This window comes from Crocodylus porosus, unplaced genomic scaffold (genome assembly GCF_001723895.1).
Source record: "Crocodylus porosus isolate Cpor-Errol unplaced genomic scaffold, CroPor_comp1, whole genome shotgun sequence".
Lineage (NCBI taxonomy): Eukaryota > Metazoa > Chordata > Crocodylia > Crocodylidae > Crocodylus > Crocodylus porosus.
Window position 1 is genome coordinate 10,849,043 of NW_017728924.1, and position 16,972 is coordinate 10,866,014.

Here is a 16,972-nt window from a genome sequence, read left to right on the forward strand (position 1 = left end):
ATGGGCCAATCATATCTTGGGACTTTCCCTGCTCTCAGTCTGACACCATCTGGAAACTTCAGCCCCCCACCCCCAAACTTAGGAGAAGCCCAAATATTACGACTATATTTTAAAAGAGCAGCTTCAGAATAATTTCTGGAGCACATAGCCAAGGACTCACCTCTTGGCAAATAAAGGTGGCAACTCTTGTGTAGGGCTTCTATAAAGTAGACAGAAGAACAGTAGTTACATTAAATCAGCAGGCAAATTCAGATCTTGTATAGAAACTGTTTTCATGGAACAAATTCAACTGGGACCTGAAGGGCAATGCTAACATTTAAACATAGGGCAACTGGGGTTAAGTGACATTTTGCACAGATTTGGCATTGACTAAACATGCAAAAATCATGCAATTTATACAGAAGAAGGGTGAAATCAGTGTAAAGTCTCCACAAATATCCACTTCTTATTTTCTACCTTTCTCATAGTGTGTTTTTATTACACATGTGCCTATCCTTTTGTCATATAATATACTTATTTAGCCCACCAACTGAACTGTATACAGTGCAGTCTACCCTGTCTTATCATCCTTGGGTAACTTAAATAACCATTTATATCCCTGCTCAATTTGGCCAGTGTCTATCACAGCAGACCTATTCCTTGGCTCTCCTATTCCTTCCCATGTGCTGACACCCACCCTGCTGCCTCACTGTACTATCCTGAGTTATACCAGGAGAAAAAATGATAACACAAGTCTAAGTAGCAGAGATTGAAGCCAGTATTCCTGAGAAATCAATCTTTCTTCAGCTATTGACACCTGCCATTACTGCCCACATGAAAGAGAAGGATGGAGGAGTCTCATACACCAGAAATATTTTATGCATCCACATATTTACTGATACAGCTTTTGTTTTACAGTAGTGTCAAGGGGCTATAATTGAAATGTGGGCTACATCATTCTATGCACTATTCACATAGAGAGTAAAAACTGTTTTTTTTGCCAAAGAGTTTATGTGAACTGGATCCAAATCCTGCTTGGATTCCAGTTTCTTTGAAAGTGGTTGGGTGTCCCATACTGGTTTTTCACCAATCCCTTCTCTCCTGCTATCTTTTGCAATAATACTGGTTTGGGAAAAGCAAGCTGTTAGCATTGCTACTGAAACATCAAACCTGAAGATATGGATCTAGTAGAGTGTTAAAAAAGATGATGAGTTTCTTTCCATAAATGTTTTTCCTCTCTGGTGAGGAGAGCTTTCAAGATGTCCAGGGTATGGAGTACAAGCTCACACTGGTGTTTCTTATCAAAGGTCTTGGGAAATTAATGTTAAGATTCTCATTGCCTTTAATAGTGCTTTGGGTTGGACCATAGCTAGGTGGAACACCAATGAATAGTTTCTCTTTCAGTCCCCCCAAACCTGCCCTAGAAACTCACCCACTGCTTTTCTTGGCAGCTGACAGGACATAAGCACGCTCCTTGCTAGCTGTGCGCTTCAGCACATTGTTGGCTGCCTCTGTTCTGTAAAAGAAGGAAAAGGACAAATTTTAATGATGTTGCTGAAAGACAGAAAGCAGAGAATACAGAGGACTAAAAGTGAATAAGTCACTGACGACTGGTCTCCAACTCCGAAAGGCCAGGCACTTGGAAGGGCCTAAATCAAGTAGAAGTGAAGAGCAGTAACAATGTTATATCTATCTCTATTCTTTATTTAGCTGTGGAACCCAGTGCAAAGGTATTAATTACATCCCTTATGACATTTATACTGTGCCATGAGTGTACATAGAGCTTTGCAATGTACGAAAGATCAAAAAACAGTCCCTATCACAAGGGATTACTGCCCAAGGACACAAAGAGTTTATAGGATGAAGGCATATGAGAATGCAATATTAGTACATAATACAACAGAACAAGTACAGAGAATGGGGTATTGGCCTCATAGCTGGAATATTGCAAAGACTGGGTGTCTCTACAGATTCATTCAAAAGGTTCACTGCCCAATGTCTGGGCAGGGGAAGCATGGATGTGTGAGTAAGACGTGGAATTTTTTTTTTACGCACATTGGGCTGGTCACTCTGTTTTTCAATCCTTTCCCTGAAGCAAGGTGTTTCTGCAAATCTTACATAAAGTATCAGGAACTCTGATCGTCTGTCTTTGAGGCAGTGTCTCAAGAACAACATCATTATGGAGGAAGCACATTTCCTAACAAATGATGTGAAAACTAAATAGGGGCCTGAGCTATAAAGTTCTAATTTGATGTATATCCAAATCCAAAAAATGTTCTGATTTGAGATGCTGGCATAAGGAGGGCATGGATACTGGTAGACTGCTCACCTCACTGCCGGAATATTTCTATTCCTATGCACCATTATTTCCATACTTTAACTTATACAGCCTGCAGCTGATGAGTTCTCTGTTCCCCCCTTACCAGCTAAGAAATTAATTGGGCCATGCTGTCATTTTGAATCATGTCAGGCTTATAATTATATGTTGTTAGGAGCCCTGCTGCCTGTGGCACTGATGTGCTCTATATAGAAATGTATTATTATTATTACATTGCAATCAGTCCCAATAGCTCAGCTAACATTTTCATAAGCTTGACCCTTACGGTAATAAAGAGTTATACTCAGCAGGGTCCATTTTCCCCAAAGCCCCACAACCACTGCTTGAAAATAGATTGACTCCAGCAGTTTGTACCTCTTTTTGTGTTCATCTGGACTAAAAGGTAGCTCCTCTTCATTTAAATCTGCTGATGTGGGTTTCACATTATACGCAGCCCTGAAATCCGATGGAGAAGGGGAGAACTACATTAATGGTTTTGATTCTGTAAGCAGTCTTAGAGGAATTCAAAACAGCAGGCATTAAGCAACAGATTTTGAAGCACCTAGACCAAGGCAAATGAACAGATTTGATGGTTTGGGGTAAACTTCAGCACAGTACAGAGGGGCAGGATTCATTTACTGTAAGCCCCACCATAGTTTAAGAGACACTTTAATTTCCTGTGCACCACAATGAAAACAAACCTCTAAGATTTTCCTAATATATATAGGGCTTTAGCCTCAAAAGATAGGAATGCTGCATGCTCAGCTACTTCTCAGGGATTCTTTAGATCACAGCCAACCATGATCTAAAAAAATTAGGCTGAAATTGTCATGGCTCTGCTAAGGGATTTCTGCATTTTCCTGGGTGCAGGAAGGCCAGCAATACTATGGAGCAAGTTCCCTTTTGTGGGGGGCCTCTGCCTCCTGTCCCAGCTGGAGTCACTAGGGATGGTAGTCACCTCAGGCAGAAGGCCAGTAGAAGGTCAAGGTGCCATCTAAATCTCATTCAAGCCCTGAGAAAGTACTAGGCAGCAGTTTCCTTTATAAATGAAGGCTGCTGGAACATTCAGCAAATGGAATGATTGGCCTGACTGGGCATTTATTCCACAGGTGGCTTCATCATCCAGGTTACTGTGCCAAGCTATGGCCTAGAGGCAGCTGTTTAGCACTTGGATAAGGAGAGCACTGCTTCTCTCAGTACACTCACAGTTCCTTGTAATCCTCAGTTGTCATCTTGACTCTGGAGGAGACACGCGGGAGGCTGGCACTCTTAGCTGCAGTGCTGTAGACAAACACAGTTCAACATCTATTAACATGACACTCATGACCTCGTACCCTCTTGCCAATGTCTCCCCCAAGCACACCTGAGAACATTTCACAAGAGGAGAGTGACACAGTGGATTCTACCTATGAGTTTAGCTAACAGTGTTCAAAGTATGGAAGTACATTGGTTTTTTAAGGTGCCCTGGGCTGAGATTTGAGATCTAAGCACCTCTGAGAATTATCCTATCTGACCCAGGACTCCCCACCCATCAAATTATGCTACCCTATTTCAAAGACAGATAATGTTCTGGCACCAGAGACCTCTTTTAACAATGCTTTCTTTTGGACAATAAAGGGATTAATTCGTAGGTGCGTTGTGGCTTTCAAGCACTCAATTTACCTTGCTCTGGGAAGAGAGACCCTTCTAAATGGGCAGGGTCAGTTCAGTTGTCTTTGTATCACTTGACCCCATCCACAACAATTTGCTGAATTCAGTGTAATTATGCAAGTAGTTTCAATTGACCAGAGTCTGTGTTTTTTACTGTATAAAATATCGTAGGGTTTGTTTCCAGTTTCCTTCACTTTGTCTAATCCATGTGACTATTAACAGGCTTCATCCTCTGTGAATTATAGGAGGTGGTGGAAATGAGGCTTTTCCTTTAAATGCCCCTCTGTTCCAGAATGTAATGGAGATCCATGGGAACCCATATATACTGTCCAAAATCAAAACCTGATCCCTAGTTAATGTTGAATAATAGCTCAAGCAGACCTTGACTGAGAACAGGTCAGACAAACCTTTTTTGTGCTCCATTAAAAGACGGGGAAGTCATCTGGGGAAGAGTCTTATCAACAGTCTTGGTGAAAACTCCTCTGGCAAAACAGGAGAATGGTAGTTAGTTACCTGGCCAGTTACAGAACCAAGATTAGAAGGAGCCTGAGGAAGCCACTAAGACAGGCTGTGGGGGAGAGGACCATGTTAAAGTAACATCTGAATGAGTCTCTCCATTAAAACAATCAAGCTTATAAACTGCAGGACTTTGTTCCCATGACAGTTATATGAGTGGCTGTGATCAGCACTAGTGCTTTATGGATGTATAATCTCTGTCCATTACTATGGTACACTCCCCAGCCTAGCATTCTACTGAAGCATGATGACCTTATGACTCTTAATGTGTACCAGTACTCACCCAGAACTTTAGCGGGTAGTAGAATAATGGTTAGGAGGTAAATACACCTATTATTTTGGCTAATAGACACAGATGAAATAGGATCTGCTCCCTTGAAAGAGTCAGTTTGGGGGGAGAAAACCCTGCTTTTTTATCCCAGAGTTTTAGTCAACATTGTAAAATCATCTCCCATATGAAAGTCCCATGAAAGTCAGATGGAGCAAGACAGGATTTGTGATCCTGTGCAAGACTGTGGGTCCACCATTTCTACTATGAGTTAATACACAGTTCCTCACTGGAAGATGTTGTCCACACTTTCACTGAACACCAATGCAGTGCTCTGTAAGATGGACAGGGGAATGCCTTTCTGACACCCCCAATGCTGGGGTTGTCTATTGCCCAGCTTATTAGATCTGATTTCTCATTATCACGAAAGATACCATTAAACTTCTCATTAAGCACTGAAACATCTACTCTCAGGGGCTATCCTCTGTCAGGAACCACCATGTCCCTAATCTAAGAGTAGAAGCTCAAGTATTATTGATATTTCCCAAATCTTCCCTCTATTTCATCTACAGCCCAAGTATTTCCTCTCCTAGGAGGGCTGAGGACTCTGCATACCAACCTGATAAGGTAACCAGAGGGAGGCTTGGAACCTGGACACCTGCACAGGGAACAGATATCAGTAAATCAAAAAACTGACAGGGAAAAGCAGCAGTGGCAATATCAGTCTCAAAGGGAAATAGCCATAGAATACAAGGCTGTCTGTTCAGCAAGGAGTTCTGGTACTATCCAAAGCCACTAAAGTAGAAATCCAGCCAAGTGCACTCTGTGATACATCTTAGAATCACATCTGACAGTTGTGATTGGAAATAACCCTTAATGGTTTCTTTATGGAACAGTGTCAGGACACACTGGTCATGTCTACATGAGACGCTAAATGCACACTAGATTAATTATACTTACTGCACATTAGCACAGCTTTTGCCATGACGTGTTAATGTGCAGTAGAATTAGTCTCCTATGCCTTAACATCACTAAAAGGCCATGCGCTGGTGCTTACTGCGCAGTAGCAATGGTTACTGCACATTGAATTAGTACCTGTTTTTACAGATACCAAACTTAATGCATAGTAACAACAGCACATTAATGCATGTGCAGAGATGCCCACTATGTCCTGAACTGAACTTTTTAGAATTAGTGAAGTGAAGAAATTGCTATGACAGTGCCCCCTTAAACGAATCTGCATGCTCAGATGGAGGAGAAAGAAGGAAATTGTCAATGTAGTTAATGTTTTATCTTTTACAGAAAGAACTCACTTGTCTGAATGGCCATTTGCAGAAGGTGACTGTGGTTTAAGCCTCCTAGGGAAACAGGAAAGAAACACCATCAGTTGGGGTTAGAACCCCAAAATATGATGCAACAACATGATAGTCACATAATTTGTTAAACAATGAAACCTATTGACTCTAGAATTAGGCTGTGTGAGAAACAAAGAAGCAAGCAGACCCACAGGAATCAGGCCACTAGTATCTAGACCAAGGTTTTTAGAAGAGGCTCATCATTTGAGACACCTCAATTTTGCAGTACCCAACTTTGCAGGGGCCCGGTTTTTAGAGGCTGGGTGCCCACTACTTTGTAAAAATGAGATCCATTTAAATACTTCAGGCTGGGCAATAATAAACAGATATTTTGCAAATCAGTTGACATCTTAAAATTTTGGCTTACTATTATTGATATTAGTACCACATTTGAGCACACAGCATGGACCAGAACCCTATTGTCCTGGGCTTTTGTACAAACACAAACCAAAAAAAGCTTACAATCTAAGTAACCAAGATTTCCACCTTTCTTACTCTCTAGCTACATACCAAGGTATTTGTATGGTCCTTACAGCCATAGTTCTGATAGGCTTTGGGTTCAAAGACTGCAGCTGCTCTCTAGTCTTCAATCTGTGGCATGCTCAAAAGTGGCTGTAAGAGATGTCCGCAAGTGCCTTCATGGGCATTCTGGATTTGGCCCATGTGAGCTGGAGCATTTGGGTAGGGTTTGCTCAGGGGAATCCATCACTGACAGTGCCAGACACAGTGTAGCTGTATCCTTGGTCTCCCCATTATTCATCTTCAGTAGATTTCAGCTTCTCACATGTCAGGGTGAGGTGAAAATGCCCCCTCAAGGCACCATGCTCCCAATGTCACACAGGTTGCTATTATTATTTAAACAACCCTGATATGCAAGATGTTGTGGAGGATAGGAGGAAAGCAAGGGCTCTTCCTGGGAAGTCCTGTTGTTTAACTGAGAGGCATGGTATAATGAGAAATGACATGAGGCTGTGTAGGGGAAGCAGCAGTAAAACTGATCATGAGAGAGTTATTTACAAAAAATCCAAAGGGGTGAGGGCTCTTGCTCCTCACCCACCCCATATATTTATGTTGATAGGTCCTAACCCTGCAACCACACAGGTGGAGGTGGATTCCTGTGTCAGCACATGTGTCTATGTGAGATGCTTTACTGTGGAGTAGACTAATCTACTCCACAGTGAAGCATCAGGGTCTACACATGCAAACATTTATGGCACAGTAAATTCATCTACTGCACAGTTAGTTACTACCCATAAATACAGGTAGTAAGCTAACTGTGCATGTATAGATGCTGTCTGGGAAGAAATTTGCTCCTGGTCAGCCCCTACACTAGGGAGGCAAAAGGAAACAGGGGATTCCTCTGGTCCTGGCACTACTGCGAGCTGAACAGCACCGGGACAGGGGAGCTCTCTGCCCACCCCCCTGTCCTTGTGCTGCTCAACTTCTGGTTCCCAACAGGAGTTGGGAGCTGAGTAGCACTAGGGCTACTGGGACTGGCTGGGAACTGTCCCATTCGGTGGCAGGTCCCAGCCAGCTCTGGGCTGCATGGAGAGTTCCCCACTCAGCCTAGAACGGGACAGTTCCTGGCCAGTCTCAGGCTGACCAGGGAAGTCCTGCTGGGCACAGGGCTTGTCCCCATGTGCATGGGACATGAAATCTCTGCACCAGTAGCTGTCTCCTGGCCCCATGCACATCAGGCCCCATCTTATGCGTACAGGGCCAGGAGACAACTGCTACTGCTGCAACTGGCAAAGTTCTCCTGTCCCTGTGTGCGTGGGGACCAGCCCGTGCTCCCTGCTAGCCCCTGCGCTAGCACCCAGGGGGAGAATCCCTGTACCAGGTTGCTTCCATTGGCCACATCCAGATGAGCATGGACATTTGGTTCTCCAGGGACAAGTAGCAGTAGCACACCTTGAGTCACAGCTACTTTTCCCAGGGGAACACCTGTGCCACACATGCTTTGGCATGCAGAAATTTAAACTGGAAGTGATAGGGGAGACTGGGGCCAGCACTATGCAGGCCCCTGCAGCCTTACCTGGGGTCCTGAGGGCCTCCTGGGACTGCAACAGCAGTGCGGCTCCAAGCAGCCTGGCTCTGCTTTTCAGTGGTGTGTGCTACCCGTGTGTTCGCTGCTTCAGTTTTTTTCTCATGGGTTTTTTTGACCCCTGGATACCCAGAGGTCAAAAAACCCCACAGAATAAAAAGCCAGAGTAGCGCACACACAGGCAGTGTGCCCTTTCAGTGTGCAGAATACCTGACTGTGTGGTATGTGGTGTTGCAGACATGTTTGCAGCTCCACATACCGCACAGCTGCGCTCGTCTGGACACGCCCTTTAGAAGCATATCTGCTCCCAAGAGGGAGCATTTGTAGACATGATCCTGGGTAGACTTACTGCACAGTAAGCCTACTTCAAATTAATATCACATGTAGATGTGCCCAGTTAGATGCTCTGACCACAAAGCTGGTACAGGGATCAGGCTGTCTAAGGCTTCCTGGTAGCTCAGGTGTTCTAGATGTAGATGTAGTTTTAGAGACGAGTAGAGAAAATCAGAAAATGTCCACTTCTAAGCCAGAGTTAGGTTTGGGCAGTCCTGCGACTACCAGGCAGGTCCCAACTTGCTGATATGCTAAGGTTTCTACACATGCTCCTCAGTGTTAAGGTGATAGAAACATTAGCTTTTGAAAGGCTTGTTTGGAGAACAATGACTTATTTGTTTCTGTTTTTAATTAAACAATGTCATAAATTGGACCTTCAGGGCAAGTGGTGCAGAGCTTCACTCAATGACCCATGCCAAGGGTGAGTAGCTAAAGGTTGCTGTATGCCCTGATGCTGGGACCAGCCAACGGTAAGGAAAAGCTAGCTGTGCCAGTTCCATATCATTCAGAGATTCTCCACCAATGGGATCTGCATCTATTTAAACAAGGCAGCTTTATAGACCCTTTTTGCCTTCCCATCAACCAGAGAGCAGAATCTGGCTCTATGAGTTCAGCTGATTTTGTTCTGGTTCCTGAAGCTTAACAATTTCTCTGAGCTGCTGGCTCCCTTGCTCCCTGGAAAAGTCATTTCTACAGAATTCCCTCTAATGTGCATTTATCAAAAGTAAATAAAAGTAATGTGCCCATGTGACTGAAATTCACAGCCAGCAGCAGGACCCTATAACAAGGCAAGGAGATCCAGATAGAGATGGGGGTGTCTAGGACTTCAGTGAGTTTGGGGAATGAGGTCTCCTAAAACAGCTCAGTTTGAGGGGGAAGGGTGGGGAGAGACAGGGACAAAAAGCTGGCAGGGGTAATCCCACTTACAATGGACTCTTTCTTTCATCCTCAGAATCTGAGTTCTGTGGGTTGATCCAACTGTTGTCCCCTTTTAATGTGGTGCGCACTTTCATCTGCCTGATGATCTTCCTGCGATCTTCCTCGGTAGGTGGAATGACACCATCTAATACCAAACAAGAGGAAATGATTTAGTGGAGGTGGAGGACGGAGGCACTGGGCTTGTTGATTAAGGGTAAGAAATCCCACTCTCAATTGATCCAGCCAACACTCAGTTCGAGTTAAAACAGAAATCAGCCTCCATTTCTTATTCTAATAGATTTACAACAATAAGGGAATGTTTGACCCACTCAAACATACTTTAGCAGAAGGCATTAGGCAGCCAGTAAAGTCAGAAGCAAACTTCAAAGTGGACTTCAGTGTCACTTTACACTGGATATCCTAGTTTATAGCACCCTCTGCTGAAATATATACAACTCATTTGCTTGTGCTCCTGTAAGAGTAGGGTTGAACTTTAATGAATTGTCTTCCTAGAGCAGAACACCAGGAGCATTTAGGTGACTGCCTTTTAAATGTTTGATCAGACTGTGTTTCCCTTTGCATCACTGGTATCTATTATGAGTAGTTCTAGCTATGGCAAATGTGAGATTGGGGGAAATTGTGTTTCTGATTTTCAGAAGTAGCTTGACATTTCTGTAGATTGGGGGTGAGCCAAGTTTAGGATATGCTTTATCAAGGGCAAATAAAACTTATGCATCCTAGCTGTCAACTTTGTCTAGTGTCAGGTCTGAATTAGAGGGAAAGGAGATACCTTTCAACTGCTTATTGTGAGTTTTTGATTACTTATTGTTACTTCAACTACAAATATGATCAAACATATCTATCTAAATATATGTACAGCACCTAGCACAGTGGGGCTCTGAGTCTGAATGGAGCCTCCAAAAACAATTGCTATGGGTGTCCTATCACTATAGGCCTTTGTCTTTAATGTGACCTGTCAAAAAAGTCTACTTACCATCCTCCTCACTCCCATCCCTACTCTGACTTTAATTACATCTTCCACTTCAATATCTTAATTAATATTTTTCTTGAAGTAGGGGATAGAAAATGTGAAGGGGTGGTGGTTAGGAGATACTGAATTCTCTCAGCAGAACAAAGATTACATGAGAAAGAAAGCAGGACAGGTTGATGGGAAAAGCAGATGAGGACTGAGAGGACCAAAAAAACCCAGGAAGCAACTAGGAAAAGATGGGAGGATGTGGAGGAGCTGGGAGAGGAGCTGGGCTCAGCAAGAGAGCAGCAAACATCTAACACGGACATTATGAAGGTTACTGAAGCCAAAACCCTTAAAAGATATTTAGGTGTCTAAGACCTAACGGAGTTAGACATCTAAATACCTTTGAGGATCTTGGACTGAGTGCTGCCCACAAGGTGTCAAATGCAGCTGGATGTAAAATGAGAATATTTTTGGGAAAAGCCTCTATTCAAAATTTTCTCACTAGGGATATAGGACGTATCTAAATGATTGTGCACATGCGTTTCCCCACGGACAAATAGTAGCAGCACATAGTTGTGCTGCTGCTGCTTCTCCCCTGGGAATGCTCACGCACATACACTCTGGCATGTGACAAGCTGCCGCAGGTAGGGTAGGGTAGGGTAGATTGAGGCCAGCACCCGGGCTGGTCCCAGAAGCCTTACCTGGGGTCCTGGGGGATTCCCGAGGCTCTACCAGTGGTGAACCAGTGCACAGAGCCTAGCCAGCAGCTGGAGTGTAGCTCTGGCAGGGCCGGTTCTGGTTTCAGGCAGTGCATGCTGCTACTACATGCGCTGCCCCGCTTTTTTCAGATGCAGTTTTGACACTGGGATCTCCTGGTGTCAAAAAACCCTGCCACACTGAATTAGCAGTGCAGGTAAAAAAGTCTATGTGTATAGTGCGTGTGGTTTGCAGCACTGCATACCACACGTGCATGCTCATCTCGTCTGGATGCACCAATAGAGCTTCCCCATGAGAAAATTTGAAGTGCCTTAGCCACCCTACCTATTTGAAGTGAAAAGATAGGAGCTCACTTTCTCAGAGTGCATGCCCAGTCTAGTCTGGGAACATACACGGCCACCTATGTGTGTACATTCTGAGGAACAAAATGTCATTTTTGCATAAGTAGCATTTTGAGGACTTCAATGGCCATGTCCAGACAAGTGCAGCCGTGCGGTATATGACACTGCAGGCATGTCTGCAGGCACATCTGCAGCGCCACAAATTGCACATTCATTTGTTCTCCACACTGCAACGGAGCACTGAAGAGGGTTTTTTGGACCCCTGGGTATCGAGAGGTCAAAAAAACCTGGCAGAGAAAAGAAGCAGAGCAGTGCACGACACTCAAAAGTGGAACCGGGTTGCCTGGAGCTGTGCTGCGGCTGCTGGCCAGGCTCCATGAGGCAGAATCACCACTGCTGCAGCCCCAGAAGGCTCCCAGGACCCCAGGTAAGGCTGCTGGGGCCAGCCTCCCCTACCACCTCCAGGGTAACCTGCTGCACACCAGAGCATGTTGCTCCCAGGGCACACCCATGCCACACTAGTGACAGCGCAAAATGTGCTGCTGCTAGTTGTCCCTGGGGAACCAAATGCCCATACCATGTGTGGACATGGCCATAGAGAACCAAACCAGGTTGTCTAAACATCCAGAAAAGAACAGAATGCCACTCTCAGTTTTTATAGTAATATATCTATATTGCATCTTCACTTCTTTTATTCCCATCCCTCACTTCCGTAGTGATGATGGGGCCAAATGAAGACTCGCTATTCATTTAATTTCCGTGTCAAAATATGCACTGAGAGCTGATCCCATTTCATCTTTATTACGCTACCCAAAATAGAATAGAAGAGGTGGGGATCCTCCCACCTTTTTTGCCCAGTAACCTAATGGTTAGAGCACTTGCCTAGGGAATGGGAGTCCCATGTTCCAGGTTTCCTCTTCACTCAGAAAGGGTTTGATCCTTCATCTCCCATTTCCCAGCCAAGTGCTCTAACACCAGGCCATAGGCTAGGCATTATCCAGAGTGGCCTCCTCTTGAACTTCACCACTGGGCAGCCAAGCAGGGAAGTTATGCAAGGCTAGGAGGAGAGCAAGCTAAAAGGATTGTGGTTCAGTGAGATGACTGCTGCCCTTGAAGGGAAGAAACCCTTGTTTTTTACCCCTTCCAATGGCCTTGCTACACATTACATTTAATATTTATTGGAGAAAAGGATAAGCAATAGTGGGACAGTTCCAGTCCCCTGGGGATAGGGGCCAGGACCCTCATTCCAGTGCAGTGCCCATATCAGTGGGTTGCCCTCCTTTTGACTTGCTTTTCTCCAGGCCACATATCTACTTCTCTGTTGGCTGCACAAGGGGCCAGTTTCAGCAGAAGGATCAAAATGTCCTAGAAAACAGCTGACAGTTAAAACATTTTGCTAGGAAGTGGAAGATGCAGATTCAAAACCCCCTGGGTTCACAGACCTAGAACCTGGGTCCCTAAACCCCTGAGCAAGTGCCCTAATAGTCCCTTGGCTATTGGACTCAGAAGGTAGCAGTATCCCCATCTCTTCCCACCCCTTCCACCCGAGAAGCTCCTCATGGTTTTTTCTCTGACCATGCTTTCAGAGACTTACACACTGTTAATGTGTATACCTGAGTGATCCTCTTCTACCACAGAGCCTACCTAGCCATCCCAGAGCCTTCTGAATATAGAAGGTTAGCCCAGAACAAGTGCACCAATACAAGTTAAAACAGATTCTAAAATCTACACTAATGCCCCAAACATCTGTAACACAGCTACATAAGTGGCTTTTAGAGGCACAAAGATGAAATAGGATTTGGCCCCAAGTCTTCAACCATGACTCCTTGCCTCAAATCTACAGCACCCAAAACTAATCCAATGTGATCTCCTATCTAAGTACTGGCTAGGTCCAGCTCTGCTTAATTTCCAAAGTCTGGTGCAAATGCATGTCCAGCATAGCTGCTCAACTACATCAGGTAAGGGTGTTGGTTTTTTACTTTTAAAAAATCGTATCAGAAGGGCCCCTAATATGGATGCAGTTATACAGCTCAAATCATACTTTGCATTGGTATAACTTAGTTTTTTTCATTTAGGAATAACTGTATCAGAATATTTATCTTGATAATGGTATAACTGTACTCACAATAGGAAGATGTGCTGGCATAGTTATTTTGTGTGTAAATAAGTCCTTCATGCCAAACAGAAAATAATACTTTTACTCTTGAATACTGACACTTGAAAATAAAGGTGTTACTTTTATAAAAGTGAAAATAACATTTTTGAAAATGAGATTGTTGACTTTAGTAAAATTAATGTGGCCTTTCACGCTTCACAGAACTACTGTTTTGAGTTGCTTACAGATTTAGTAAATTTCACATCTGTTAAGATTTGACTTGCATTTTAAAGGATCCATTAAATTTTTGACTGTGTGGGTAAGACACGACATTATTTCAAAAATGATACCTCACAGTTTGGTATCTGGGCAGATAGTATTGCTGAATGAAATATAGCTCCAAAAAGATTATTGCACCCTGATTAAGTGAGGCAATCCAAGAAAAGTAGAGTCAGACTTATTTATGATGTAAATTAGCGTAGTGCCCAGAAGTTCTGATAACAGACTAGAACACCATTGTGCTACGTGCTGTACACATATAAAATAGGAGCTACCGTATATCTTGTCCCAAAGACCTTTTAGATACAGGGGGAGCACAGGATGCAATGAGACAATACTGGTTAATGGTACAGGCAGCAGCCCTAACATATTGCAGGCCTAATTATAACAATTTTTTTTGAGGAAACCAAAGGTTTTAATGGAAGATTTGAAGAAGGATAACGCACAAACTTACTATTATTTTGTTCACCATAAAAATCAGGAAAGGTTGCCAATTTTCCAGCTTTCTCAGTCTTTGTGGGCATTAGAATTCTAATTCAGTGAACTATCAAACTCAAAGAATTCTGTAGTTAGCTTATCTGAGTGGTAAGGAGTAGGGCATATGGAATTTCACAAACTAAACAATGAATCAGGCAATCGAGGAAAGTGAAATTCATGTCACTGAGAAAATATAATGAAGAGAAAGTCTGAAGGAAGCAGAGGGCTGTTAAGAGGTTTATGCAAAACTAAAGATTTTACCTTTGCTGACACCAAGGGACAACATGGCTCTCAAGTATGCTTCTACTTTAGTTCCAGTTCAAAGCAATGTGTACACCTGAAGAACCTGAAAAGAGAAGAAACTCAGTTTGTTCATCTGGTTATGAATGGTTTCAAATCCAGCTGTAGAGGAGTGTGTTATTCAGCACTGGTAAGGCCTCCCTTGGAGTACTGGGTCCAGTTTCAGGTACTTCACTTCAAGGAAGGCATAGACAAATGAGAAAAAGTCTGGTGGAAAGCAACAACAATTATTAGAGCCACAAAGAAATCATGACTTCCAAGGAAAAACTGGAAGACCTGGGATTATTTAGCCTGGAGAAGAGATGACTGAGGGAGGAATTTATAAAACAGTTCTTAAATATATTAAGCGTTATCATAAAAAGGATGGCGATAGACTAGTTTGTGTGTCCACAGGAGAAAAGGCTAAAAGTAATAGTTTTAAACTGCAGCAAGGGACATCTAGGTTGGATATTAGTAAACAACAATTTTATGAACATCATAATACAGTATTAACACAGTACCAGGAATTAAAGATACGAAATGTGTTACCCCTCCTACTGCAATTAATCCTTTTGGCAGTCTTAGGTTCCTCCCCCACATACTATACATCCAGGGACTGATGTGAGAAAGTTGTCTAGAACTAATTCAATCACTTGGATTCATTTTCAGATCCATTAATTCCAGTCTAATCATAGCAGATCTAACCTTCCTACACAGGGAATAAGAGGCTTCCCAGGAACAAATGCCTGGAAGCACTCAAAATCCAAGGAAACCCATATTGATGATGTTATAACACCAAAATTCTTTCATAACACATCACTTTCTATAGAACTGACAACTCCTCATTCCTTTGGTGATGACCTGCCAGCCATGCATATGGCTTGAAGTAGCCTGTGGTCATCTTGTTCTATAGACACTTGCATGCATAAGCATACACCCACACTAACAGATGCTTTCAGGAGTCTGTAAGTTAAATGCCTCAGTGATGAAGAATTATATTACCTCTTTCATCCAAAGAGCTCTACATTCTTTATAGGTTGATTTTGGCTGAAGGGCTGTCTTTGAGCATTATCTTCTGTAGCGATGTTCCCGGAAGCTTTTGAGAGTCAGCACAGAACCAGTGCACCTGTGCAGATGTTGGGGAGACCTTTCCACCTTCCCCAAAGTCCTGGCCACTGGAAATGGGGTCATTTGATCCCAGCAGTCTTTCCCACCCAAGTGCAGGGAGCCTGGACCCGATAATCTGCAAGATCCCTTCCAGCACCTAACAACTATGAAACTATGAAGCTATGACATCCCATGGTATTTTTGGTCAGACTAAGATGTTATCATTGGGACCTTTGCTAAATTCTGGTTTGGTTAATTACACTTTGCTAGTCTGAATCCCCTCTGAAAAAAACTGAAGTTGGGCATATTTGCATCTTATCCTAAAACAGTGTGTGACAGGGTAACTGAAGTACCCTGCCATAGGAACGACAGGGAGAAGGAGAAAAAAAGAAGAAAACTTACCCCAAGACGCAAGAAGAACCATGATGAATCCAGATGGAGAGAATACCGTGATATGGAAAATTAAAGGAGTTGGCTGGTGCTGCGGCAGATCAAAGGCTGCCATGGCAAACCCAGCTGCTGGGGCTTGAACCCAGAGGGAAGAAACCAGTGTGGCCAAAGGGAAAAGAAAGAAACTGCGCCAAAGAGAGAAAGAAAAAATAGCTGGGTCAAGCAGGCAGTGAATAGGGGGCTGCTACAGTGGACACACCTGGAGAAAGAGGAGATATAGAGGAGACTGGGAGGGCAGGCCGGGTTCAGAAGGAAAGAGAGGGAGGCAAGAAGAAAAAGCAGAAGGCAGGTGGGATCACCAGAGAGGGGAACTGATTCCAGAGCTTAAAGGAGAGCTCCAGTCCTCCAGCTTACCTGGAGAGAACCAGGGAAGAATCTTCGCCAATGAGAAGAGTCGCTACAGGAGCTGAGGAAGCTGCTCGTCTGGCAAGTCCAGCCCTGGGGGGTGAAGGTAATCACTCCAGGAACCTGGAAGAAGATAGAGATGTGGGCAAAGTTACCCCCCAGGAGGGAGTGAGTCTGGCCTGACCCTGAAGATAAGAGTGGAATTAGATGTAAGAAGGACTGCCTCTGGACCCGTGCAGGGAAGAACGGGGCAAGCAGCAGTTCCTCTGGCTGTGCCTGCCTCTCCCTGGGTGGGGGGAGCTGTGGGAGAAGCCCCCCACAGCTGCTCTGCGCAGCTCCATCCCCTGCCCAGCTCCAGCCTCCTGGCACATTAAAAAAAAAAGCCTCACACTCACTGCTGCAGCAGCAGGGATCAGGGCATTGTCTGGGAGCTGGACCCTCCTGACAGAGCACCTCTGCACAGCCCCTGCTCCTCAATCTCCCCCCACCGCACACCCCGGCCATGCCCCTGATGGCCCCCCTGCCT

The 16,972-nt window shown here is 44.1% G+C and overlaps 1 protein-coding gene across 1 annotated transcript in view; it reads right to left on the reverse strand.

Annotated features, from left to right (window-relative positions):
* ZNF185 (zinc finger protein 185 (LIM domain)) overlaps nucleotides 1–16,708 on the reverse strand; it is a 63,161-nt gene extending 46,453 nt beyond the window's left edge. The window contains 10 exon segments of the mRNA XM_019540318.1: nucleotides 161–199; nucleotides 1,412–1,495; nucleotides 2,672–2,752; nucleotides 3,503–3,577; nucleotides 4,354–4,428; nucleotides 5,350–5,388; nucleotides 6,044–6,088; nucleotides 9,390–9,525; nucleotides 14,527–14,602; nucleotides 16,456–16,708. Coding sequence (XP_019395863.1) covers nucleotides 161–199; nucleotides 1,412–1,495; nucleotides 2,672–2,752; nucleotides 3,503–3,577; nucleotides 4,354–4,428; nucleotides 5,350–5,388; nucleotides 6,044–6,088; nucleotides 9,390–9,525; nucleotides 14,527–14,551 — 599 coding nt within the window. The 5' untranslated portion in view covers nucleotides 14,552–14,602; nucleotides 16,456–16,708.
* Between the last annotated feature and the right edge of the window lie 264 nt (nucleotides 16,709–16,972).